At 43.7% G+C, this 12,058-nt stretch overlaps 1 protein-coding gene across 3 annotated transcripts in view; it reads right to left on the bottom strand.

Annotated features, from left to right (window-relative positions):
* TMEM273 (transmembrane protein 273) overlaps positions 1-12,058 on the bottom strand; it is a 66,485-nt gene that overhangs the window by 17,971 nt on the left and 36,456 nt on the right. For all 3 annotated transcript variants that reach the window (XM_029059234.2, XM_039911624.1, XM_029059233.2), the window contains one exon: positions 670-726. In XM_029059234.2, coding sequence (XP_028915067.1) covers positions 670-726 — 57 coding nt within the window. The remainder of the gene's footprint in view (positions 1-669; positions 727-12,058) is intronic.

Consider the following 12,058-nt stretch of genomic DNA (forward strand, 5'->3'; position numbering starts at 1 on the left):
TGGAACAGTGCTCTGCACGTAGAAAGTGCTTAACAAATACCAACATTATTATTATTAATCTTACTGAGCCTCACTTGCCCCAGCTGGAAAATGGGGATAAGATACCAGCTCCACCTCTCTCTTCAATAGTGAATCACACGCGGGACAGAAAGTGTGTCTGAGCTGAATACTCTCTCTACCTCAGATTGTATGACGTCACAAACTCTTAACACCGTTATCATTACCATACAGTGACCCTCCTTTAACCGTTTTTCAAAATCTTTGATGCTGTACTCCAAGCAACATTCACTGCATAGAAAAATAAACTAAAACTGTATAATGCCATTTACTATTGAGAAGCAGCGTGGCTCAGTAGAAAGAACACGGGCTTGGGAGTCAGAGGTCATGGGTTCGAATCCCAGCTCTGCCACTTGTCAGCTGTGTGACTGTGGGCAAGTCACTTTACTTCTCCATGCCTCAGTTCCCTCATTTGTAAAATGGGGATTAAGACTGTGAACCTCCCATGGGACAATCTAATTACCCTGTATCTACCCCAGTGCTTAGAACAGTGCTCAGCACATAGTAAGCGCTTAACAAATACCAACATTATTACTATATTATTATTGTCTATTGAACATCTATCGTTGGCTCCCATCCAGCTCCAAAAGAAAATTTGGAACTTTGACTTACCTACTACTTCTTCAGTGATAGATACTTCTGTGGCCAAAACTTGAGGTCCACAAAAAACTGCAAAAGAAGACATCGGTTCTGTCAGGATGATTCCATTCTTTGTAAAATCCACCACGCCTTGATATTATCTTCTATAACTCCTATAAAAGCTGTCTATCCTTTGTACTTAGGAAATATGCTACTGATAATGAGATGCTATCCGTGGATGCAATCTATCAGTGGTATTTGTTGAATGTTTACCTCAGGCAGAACACTGTACTAAGCGATTGGGAAAGTACTATACAGATAGTAGACATGATCCCTGCCCTCAAGGAACATACAGTCTAAGCATTAAGGGTTGATGTAAATATGGGATGATCAGGTTGGATAGAGTCCCTGTCCCATTTGAAGCTCATAGTCTAAGTAGGGGAAAGTAAGATTTATTCCCCATTTTACAGATGAGGAAACTGAGGCACAGATAAGTTAAATGACTAGCTCAAGGTCACAAAGCAGGCAATTTGGGATTAGGTATTGAAATAAGTTACAGGTGAGGGGATTGCCCCTGGAGAGATTCCAGTATTCTAACTGACTTGACTATGGGAGGAAAAATCAAGGAGAGTTAAGTGTGGCTCAGTGGAAAGAGCCCGGGCTTTGGAGTCGGAGAGCCTGGGTTCGAATCTCGGCTCTGCCACTTGTCAGCTGTGTGACTGTGGGCAAGTCACTTAACCTTTCTGTGCCTCAGTTACCTCATCTGTAAAATGGGGATTAAGACTGTGAGCCCCACGTGGGACAACCTGATTCCCTTGTGTCTTCCCCAGTGCTTAGAACAGTGCTCTGCACATAGTAAGCGCTTAACAAATACCAACATTATTATTATTACCTGGTCCATTCCTACCTTGGGCAGTGGCTAGAGAATGGAAGGCAATCTGCTGCAATTCAAAACTCTCCTGTGCTGGGAAGCAGTGACATGAGAGAGAGTCGAGGGCAGAGGCTCAGTTTACTGTGAGGAAGGAGGGAGTGGTAAACCACTTCCATATTTTTACCAAGGAAACTCTATGGATACACTACCAGAACGATTACTGATGAGGGTGGGGCATTCTGGGAGAGATGTGTCCATGGAGCCGCTATGGGTTGGAGACAACTTGATAGCATAAAACAAGGGAAGCAAATAAATATAATAATAAGGACAATAATTGTCACATTTGTTAAGCGCTTACTAAGTGCCAGGTACTATACTAAGCACTAGGGTGGATACAAACAAATCGGGTTGGACACAATCCCTGTCCTACATGGGGCTCACAGTCTCAATTCTCCTTTCACAAATATGGTAACTGGGACTCAGAGAAGTGAGGTGACTTGCCCAAGATCACAGATCAGACATGTGGCAGAGCCAGGATTAGAACCCAGGTCCTTCTGACTCCCTGGCCTGTGCTTTTTCCACCAGGCCATGCCATTTCTTTAGTATGGACATTTACATATGTATTGGAAGGAGTGGATGTGGGGAAATATCTCAGTGTTCAGGAGGTGGGACTAAATGCATGAGAGAGGCAGTAGGAAAGGACATTAGGGTAAGCGATGAGAGCTTGGACCTGGAAAGCTTCCTGGAGGAGATATGATTTCAGAAGGGCTTAGAAAATGGAGAGAGTACCCGTCTGTCAAATAAGAAGGGAAAGGTATGAACCGGGGACATCGAGTAGGCTGGTATTCGAGGAGCAAAGTGTGTGGCTGGATTGTCACTGTGTGATATCAAAGCTGATTCCGATAGGAATTATCGTAGAGGAATGAATTGGAAGCAGCTCCCTTCATTTCCATTCCATCCCTGGAGACTTCCAACATGCCAGCAAAATGCCAAAGGCAAAGAGAGTTGTTCTTTGACTTTCCTGCTCACCCTGACCTGTTATATCAGTGCCCCACCTCTTTGTCCACTCCACCTACATCCAGAAGGTCACGGGTTCTAATCCCACCTCCACCACTTGTCTGCTGTGTGGCCTTGGACAAGTCATTTTATTTTGCTGTGCCTTAGTTACCTCATCTGGAAAATGGGGATTGAGACTGTGAGCCCCACGTGGGACAGGGACTGTGTCCAACCCAATTTACTAGTAACCACACCAGCCCTTAGTACAGTGCCTGGCACATAGTAATCCCTTAACAAATACCCTACTTATTATTGTTGTATCAACTTCCTTGCTGACCTCCCTGCCTCTTGTCTGTCCCCACTCCAGTCCATACTCCATTCTGCTGCCTGAATCATTTTCCTTCAAGAACACTCATACCATGTTTTCCCACTCCTCAAGAGACTCCAGTGGTTGCCCATCCATCTCTGCATCAAATAAAAACTCCTCGCCATTGACTTTGAAGCACTCAATCTCCTTGCCCCCTTTTCCCTCACCTCACTACTCTCCTAAAAACAACCCAGCCCACACACTTCTTCCTCTATTTCTAACCTATTCACTGTACCTCAATCTCATCTATCTCACTGCCAACTCCTCGTCCACATCCTACCTCTGGCCTGGAACACTCTCCCTCCTCATATCAGATAAACAATTACTCTCCCCACCTTCAAAATCTTACTGAGGGCACATCTCCTCCAGGAGGCCTTCCCCTTACTAAGCCCTTCTGCATCACTCTTTCTTGCTCCTTCATTCATCCTCCCTCCTGTCCCCATGGTGTATATATTTATATGTCTTAAATCTATTTATTGATGTATTTATGTATATCTATGTGTGTGTGTGTGTGTGTGTAATTTAGTTATCTATCCATTTATTTAGTGTCTGTCTCTCCATCTAGACTGTGAGCTCGTTGTGGGCAGGAATGTGTCTGTTTTTATAGTGTATTCTCTCGAGCACTTAGGACAGTGCTTTTCACACATTAAGTGCTCAAAAAATATGACTGATTGAATGAATACACACATAATTCCCAAATCTACCCCTCCAGCCATGATCTCTCTTCTCTGCAACCTCACATGTCTTCCTGCCTTCAGGGCCATCGCTAATTGGATTTCCCACAGACATTTCAAACTTAACATGTCTAAAACAGAACTCCTCATCTTTCCCCTCAAAACTGTCCTCCCCGTGACTTCCCTGTCACTTTGGATAACACCACCGTCCTCCTTGTCGTCCTTACAAGCTCATAACCTTGGCATTATCCTTGACTCCTTTCATTCAACCCACACATTCAATGTATCATGAAATGCAAATTGCTACCATGCTGATTCAAACACTTGTAATTTCCTGTCTTGTCTACCGGACAGCCTTCTCACTGACCTCCCTGCTTCCCGTCTCTCTCTCTCCTCTAATCCATACATGATTCTGCTGCCTGGATGATATTGTTTTCTAAAAGCCATTGAGTCCATACTTCCCACCTCCCTAAAACCTCCAGCGGTTACCCATGCACTTCTGCATTAACCAGAAACTCCAAACCATCAGCTTTAAGGCAATATATCAACTGTCACTCTGCTAGCACATCATTCTCATTTCTTACTACATCCAGCCCAACCCACACATTTCACTTTTCCAATGCCAACCTATGCTCTATACCCTCACCTCTTCTATCTTGCAGCCACAAGCTTGCCCACATCCTCCCTCTGCTTAGAAACTCCCTCCCTGTTGCACTCCGACAAACCACCCCTCACTCCGCCTCCTCACTCCTATCACATCTCTTCCATGAGGCCTTCCCTGAACGAGCCTTCATTTCCCCTACCTGCTCTCCTCTATCCCCCGTGTATTTTCCCCTCCCAAAATTTATTTGAACATTGGTAACCCCTGCTAGATGCTAAGCTCTTTGAGGGTAGGGATTGTGTCTACTTAGTTTATTCTCTTTCCCACGTGCTTAGCACATGCTCTGCACACAGTAAACACTCAGTAAGTACCACTGATTGATAGACTGATGTGGTAGAGTCAGTGGGGAGGAAAAGGAGCTGGAGAAAGAATGTCTTCCCCTCTAGACTGTAAGATCGCTATGGGCTGGGATCTCATCTACCAACTCTGTTGTATTGGATTCATTCATTCATCCAGTTGTATTCATTGAGTGCTTACTGTGTGCAGAGCGCTACACTAAGCACTTGGGAAAGTACAATGCAACAATAAACATTAACATTCCCTGCCCACAGTGAGCTCATAGTCTAGAGTGGAGGAGACAGACATCAGTACAAATAAATAAAATGACAGATATGTACATAAATGCTTTGGTGCTGGGAGGGGAGAAGAATAAGGGGAGTAAGTCAGGGTGACACAGAAGGGAGTGGGAGATGAGGAACAGAGGGGCTTTGTCTGGGAAGGCCTCTTGGAGGAGATGTGACTTCAATAAGGATTTGAAATGGAGGAAAGTAATTTTCTGTTGGAGTTGAGGAGGGAGGGCATTCCAGGTCAGAGGCAGGACATGGGCTGGGGGTCGGCAATGAGATAGGTGAGATCGAGGCACAGTGAGAAGGTTAGTACTAGAGTGAAGTGTGTGATCTGGGATGGAGAAGGAGAGTAGTGAAGTGAGGTAAGAGGGGACAAGGTGGTTGACTGCTTTAAAGCCAACAGTGAGGAGTTTTTGTTTGATGTGGAGATGGATGGGCAACCACTGGAGTTATTACGAGGAGAGGGGTGATGTCCTGAATTTTTTTTGTAGAAAAAATGATCTAGGCAGCAGAGAGAATTATGAACTGGAGTGGGGAGAGACAGGAGGCTGCGAGGTCAGCAAGGGGGCTGATATAGTACTGATCCTTGCAGTTGCATTCATATTTCTGGGTCGAGCATCCTCTGTCTATTCTATTTACATTTGTCTTCACTGCTTTCACGTCCCTTCCACTCTCTGTAACCCAAAATACTTCTATTCACTATCACTGCGAAGGAGCTGAAGGATGTATTGATATTGATAGATCTCGTCTACGGGGCAGACAAGATGCCGTCTCCCAGAATCGTTAAACGAGTTAAAGTAATTGATAGATGCCATAAAGAATTGAACGTTATTGTGACAGAAGGTAATATTGCTCTTATATTCCCAATTCCATTCAGAGAGAAATACACCTCAGTACTTAGTACAGTGCTTCTAGACTGTAATCTCCCTGTGGGAAGGGGACGTGTCTACCAACTCGGTTATATTGCATTATCCCAAGTGATTAGCACAGTGCTCAGCACATAGTGTCAATCAATACAAGTGATCAATTGATTGCCTGGCATTCAGTAAATACCTAACAAGTACTATTATTGTCATCATTATTCTCAGACAGGTTAATAAGGGAGAGAGTGTTTCTACAGTCAGTCAGTCAGTTGTTTTACTGAGCACTTACTGTGTGCAGAGCACTGTATTAAGTGCTTGGGAGCGTACATTATAACAATATAATGGACACTTTCCCTGCCCATAACGAGCTTAATGTCTAGAAGGGAGACAGACTTTAATATAAATAAATGAAATCGCAGATATGTACATAAATGCTGTGGGGCAAGGAGGGAGGATGAATAAAGGGAGTAAGTCAGGATGATGAAGAAGGGAGTGGGAGAAGAGGAAAAGAGGGCTTAGTCAGGGAAATCAGGGAGTTTTGCCTTCAATAAGGCTTTGACGAGGGGAGAGTAATTGTCAGAAATGAAAAGGAAGAGCATTCCAGGCCAGAGGCAGGACAAGGGCGAGAGGTCGGTGGTGAGAGAGACAAGATTGAGATACAGTGAGAAGGTTGGCATGAGAGGATTGGAGTGTGGGGGCTGGGTTATAGTAGGAGAATAGTGAGGTGAGGTAAGACAGGGCAAGGTGATGGAGTACTTTAAAGCTGATGTTTGATGCAGAGGTAGATGGACAACCACTGGAGTTTCCTGAGGAGTGGGGAAACATGGACTGAAAACTTTTGTAGAAAAATGATCAAGGCAGCAGAGGGAAATGTGGATTGGAGTGGGGAGAGACAGGAGTCATGGAGGTCAGCAAAGAGGCTGAGAGAGTAATCAAGGGGGATTAGGATAAATGCTTGGATTAACATGGTAATGGTGGAGCTGGAATTAGAACCCAAGTCCTTTGACTCCCAGACCCATGATCTTCCCACTAGACCATGCTATTTCTCTGAATATTAATAATACTACTACTATCTATCCAAAGTGAGTGTCCTCAGAGAAGAAAAATATAGCACTATTTATACAACTAAATATTGGTAGTGTTTACCCCATACATTAGATTTTTGAAAATCTTTAAGTTCCTTGTTGGCCAGGAATGTGTCTTCCATCTCTGTTACGCTGTACTTTCCCAAGTACTTAGAAGAGTACGCCACACACAGTAAGGGCTCAAGAAATATGATTGATGGATTGAAAAAAATAGGAGGCAATTTAAAATTAAATTTTCTTGATGTAGTATTAAAGGTTTAGCACAGTGCTTTCCTCTTCTGCCTCCCATAAACATTTGGCAAGTATCTGACTGAAGGGAGACAGTGAACCTTACTCAGAACCTGAAAAGACAGTTCACAGTGTTTCTCTCATCTACAGAATCTGTTTCCTCAGAAGGTTGTCAGGTAAAGTCACAACGAGCTTTCAGGATCAGCCCAGGGAGAACTGTTGCTGAGAGAGAGTGTTTTGGGGTTTAAGAAAGGCTTTCTTGACTTGGGTTACAGCTTTACTTCAGAGTTGAGGAAAGTAAGATTTCTTAATGACCTTATGTACTGTGGGAAACAAATGTCTTAGTGAAGCAAGCAGTGCTCTAAACTTGCATTGCATTGGGAAGGATTTGTCAGTCACGCCTTGTTTTATCAGTCACACCTACACACACTGATCCAATCTCATTTTCAGTAACCTTATCATCCAGCCTGAAGAACAGTGTTATGCATGGAAACTGAAACTTACCCAAGTCATCAGTCTTCGGTGTCTTAGACAGGCTAGCCAAAGTGACTGAATTTTCCAGCTCTGAGAATCTTTGAAAAAGGAATTTTCAAGAAACCTATTTTCTTGGATGGTTTAGGATTTCATCTGCTTGGAGGGAGAGGGCTGGTGTGGTTGGACTCCGAGTGATAATAATTATAATATAGATACAAATTATAATAATTACATTTATTAAATGCTTACTCCGTGGCTTAGTGAAAAATGCATGGGCTTGGGAGCCAGAGGTCATGGCTTCTAATCCTGGCTCTGCCACTTATCAACTGTGTGACTTTAGGCAAGTCACTTAACTTCTCGGTGCCTCAATTACCTCATCTGTAAAATGGGGATTAAGACTGTGAGCCCCGAGGGACAACCTGACTACTTTGCATCTATCCCAGCACTCAGTGCTTGGCACATAGTAAGCGCTTAACAAATACCATTATTTTTATACAAAACAACCAAATCAGACACAGTCCCTGTCCTCCACAGGGCTCACAATCTAAAAAGGCGGGATAATGGCTATTGGATCCCCCTTTTATGGATTGGGAAACGACGGCACGAAGAAGTTTAGTTACTTGCCCAAGGTCACACGGCTGGCAAGTAGCCGAGCAGGAATTAGAACCCAGGTCCTCTGACTCCCAAGGACTATGCTCTTTCCACTAGACAACACTGCTTCTTTTATTAAGCACTTGGGTGCAAAGTGCTGAGCTAATTGTTGGGAAGAAATCATGGATGAAAGAGCCGTGGTACCTGGTCCACAATGGGTTCACAATAAGAGGGGAGAGAAGGGTCTGGAGACAGGTATGGAAAAGTGGAACAGTAAAAACAAAAAAAACCACAAAAACAACATAATTACAAGGACAGTGATAAAAAGAGAAAAGAAATATGATTCAGGGGCTAAAGAAGTAGAGTTTTAAGAGTGTGTCTCTTGCTTGTTTTCCACTTCCCGAGAACCTTAATCCACTGCCTCAGACTCAGTGGGTACTCAGTACTATTACTACTATTAATGATGATAATTGTGGCATTTGTTAAGCTCTCCTAATGTGCCAGACACTGTACTAAGCAGTGGGATGGATACAAGCTAATCAGGTTCAACACGCTCCCTGTCCCACATGGGGTTCACCGTCTTGATCTCCATTTTACAGATGAGGTAACTGAGGCACAGAGGAGTAAAGTGACCTCCCCAAACTCACACAGCAAAGTGGCAGAGTCAGGGTTAGAACCCATGACCTTCTGACTCTCAGGCCCGTTCTCTAACCACTACATCTACTATTACCACTATTCCTATTTTATTACTATTACTACTCTTATTACTACTATCACTGTTATTAATAGTCACAACCATTCTTTCATTCCTTCATTCAATCGTATTTATTGACCACTTACTGTGTGCAAAGCACTGTACTAAGCGCTAGGGAGATTACAATATAACAACAAACAGACACATCCCTGCCCACACTGAGCTCTTAGCCTGTCCACTCCTCCTTCTCTCTAATGTCATCTATCTGCTTGTCTAAGGATGCCCACCACACACCACACAGCTGAGTCAGTTCTCCTGAAACCTTTTTGAATAGTGATTTGTTAAATGCTTACTATGTGCCAAGCACTGTGCTCAGCACTGGGATAGATACAAGGTAAGTGGATCAGATTCAGTTCCTTTCCCACATGGGACTTTAAGGGAGGGAGAACAGGTTTTCTATGTCCGTTTGATGAGGAAACTGGGGAAGACATTCAATAATGTGCCCAAAGTCACACAGCAGGCAAGTGGTGAAACTGGAATTCGAACCCAGGTCTACTGGCACCAAGCCTGTATTTATTTTTTTTTTCCACTAGATCATGCTTCTTCTCTTTTTTGTTCTGACTGGGAGGAGATGTTGAAAATCGGGAAGCAACATAGCCTAGTGAATAGAGCATGGGCCTGAGAGTCAGAGGACATGGGTTCTAATTCCAGTTTCACCACTTGTCTGCTGAGTGACCTCGGGCAAGGCACCACTTTTCAGTGCCTCAATTACCTCATCTGTAAAATGGGGATTGAGACGATGAGCCCCATCTGGGACAGGGACTGTGTCCAACCTGATGATTTTGTAGCTACCCCAGTGCTTAGAACAGTGCTTGGCGCATAGTAAAGGCTTAACAAATACCATCACCATCAGGGACTGTGTCCATCCTGATCTGCTTTTGTAGAGAAGCAGTGTGGCTGGAGAAGCAGCGTGGCTCAGTGGAAAGAGCACGGGCTTGGGAGTCAGAGGTCATGAGTTTGAATCCTGGCTCTGCCACTTGTTAGCTGTGTGACTGTAGGCAAGTCACTTAACTTCTCTTTGCCTCAGTTCCCTCATCTGTAAAATGGGGATTAACTGTGAGCCTCATGTGGGACAACCTGATTACCCTCTATCTATCCCAGCGCTTAGAACAATGCTCGGCACATAGTAAGTGCTTAACAAATACCAACATTATTATTATTATTATCAGTCCCACCTCTTAATACGGTGCCTGGCACATAGTAAGTGCTTAGCAAATACTACTGTTGTTATTATTGTTATTGTTTCTAATATTATTATTTTGCACCATTAACTGACATGGAACAAAGAGGGACTTCACCTGGATATTTTTTAAGACTTGTTTTCTTTGGTTTTGTTTTTCCCCTTAAATATGTCTTAAAAACAAGCAGGGGTCTATGCCAAGGGTCAAGTGAAATAAGAGTGGACTTAAAATAAATCAGACCTAATGTAAAACAGTTTGCAACCTAAAATAAATTGAATCTCCCTGACTCACCAGGTGCTTTTTATTATGTTCTTGTGAGAATTTGTGGAGCTACTGCCTGATTCTTTGGTGCCCAACAGGTCACATGCATTCTCCGAAAGAACTAATAGTAGTAGCCAAGCACTTAGAGAAGCAGCTGGCCTAGTGGATAGAGCACGGACCCGGGAGTCAGAATGACCTGGGTTCAAATTCCGGCTCTGCCGCTTGTCGGCTGTGTGACCTTGGGCAAGTCACTTCTCTTTCTGTGCCTCAGTTCCCTCATCTGTAAAATGGAGATTGACTGTGAGTCCCATGTGGAACAGGGACTGTGTCCAGCCTAATTAATTTGTATCTACCCCAGGCTGAGTACAGTGTCTGCCACATAGTAAGTGCTTAACAAATACCAATTTTTTTAAAAGATTATCAATCATATTTATTAAGTGCTTACTGTGTAAAGAACACTGTACTAAGTGCTTGGAAGAGTGCATCATAATGGAGCTGGCAGAAATGTTCCTTGCCTACAGTGAGCTAGAGTGGGAGATGGACATTAATATGAGTGAATAAATTACAGATATGTCAGTAAGTGCAGTGGGGCTGGGAAGGGCAATGAATAGAGGCAGCAAGTCAGAACGCCATGGAAGGGAGTAGGAAAAGAGGAATGGAGGGCTTAGCGAAGGCCTTTTGGAGGAGACGTGCCTTCATTTAGGTTTGGAAGTGGGGGAGAGTAATTGTCAGATATGCCGGGGGAAGGGTGTTTCAGGCTGGAGGCAGGTCATGGGCAAGAGGTCGGTGATGAGATAGATGAGACTGAGGTACAGTGAGAGGGTTGGCTTTAGAGAAGCTAAGTATATGAGATGGGCTGTAGAAGGTGAGCAGTGAGGTGAGGTAGGAGGGGACGAGGTGAATGAGTCCTTTAAAGTCAAAGGTTAAGGGGTTTCTCTTTCGTACAGAGGCGGATGGGCAACCACTGGAGTTTCTTGAGAAATGGGAAAAAATGGGCTATGTAATAGTAGAAGTAGTATTGGTAATGTTGTAGCAAAAGTCTTCTTTTTAGTGCCTAGTTTATGCAAAGCATTTTAATACACCCTAGGCCAAAAAATACAAGGGTCAATTAGAAGCACCTGGCCTCCAAGGGGCTCACAGTCTTAGAGTAAGCGGAGAGGAAGGGGTTACAACAGAACCCTAAAGAAAGAGAAAAACAGGAAAAAGATAACGACCAGAGCAGTACAGTTCTGTGGCTAGCAGAGCAATATTGCAGACTCCCCGAGGCTCAGTGCAACAGCCACAAAAGTGACAGTTGTAGCCACAGCCTTCCCCCATTCGAAATCTTACTACTGCAAGTCTTTTGTCCTTCCTGACTGGACTAAAGACCTGAAGCTGTCAGAAACCTCAATTTAGGTCTTACACAAATGCCTATTCCTTGAATAATGATAATAGCTGTTAAGTGGTTACTATGTGCCAGGCACTGTTCTAAGCACTAAGCACCTGATTCAAGTTAATCAGGTGGGACACAGTTCCCTGTCCCACACGGGGCTTACAGTCTTAATCTCCATTTTATAGATGAGGCAATAATAATAATCCCGGCTCAGCCATTTGTCAGCTGTGTGACTTTGGGCAAGTCACTTCTCTGGGCCCCAGTTACTCCATCTGTAAAATGGGGATTAAGACTGTGAGTTTCACATGGGACAACCTGATCAACTTGTATCCTTCCCAGCGCTTAGAACAGTACTTTGCACATAGTAAGCACTTAACAAATGCCATCATCATCATCATCAATAATAATAATAATGACTGTGGGGTTTATTAAGCATTTATTATGTGCCAGGTACTGTACTATGAACTGAGCTGAATAC

Source organism: Ornithorhynchus anatinus, chromosome 3 (assembly GCF_004115215.2).
Source record: "Ornithorhynchus anatinus isolate Pmale09 chromosome 3, mOrnAna1.pri.v4, whole genome shotgun sequence".
NCBI classification, from domain to species: domain Eukaryota; kingdom Metazoa; phylum Chordata; class Mammalia; order Monotremata; family Ornithorhynchidae; genus Ornithorhynchus; species Ornithorhynchus anatinus.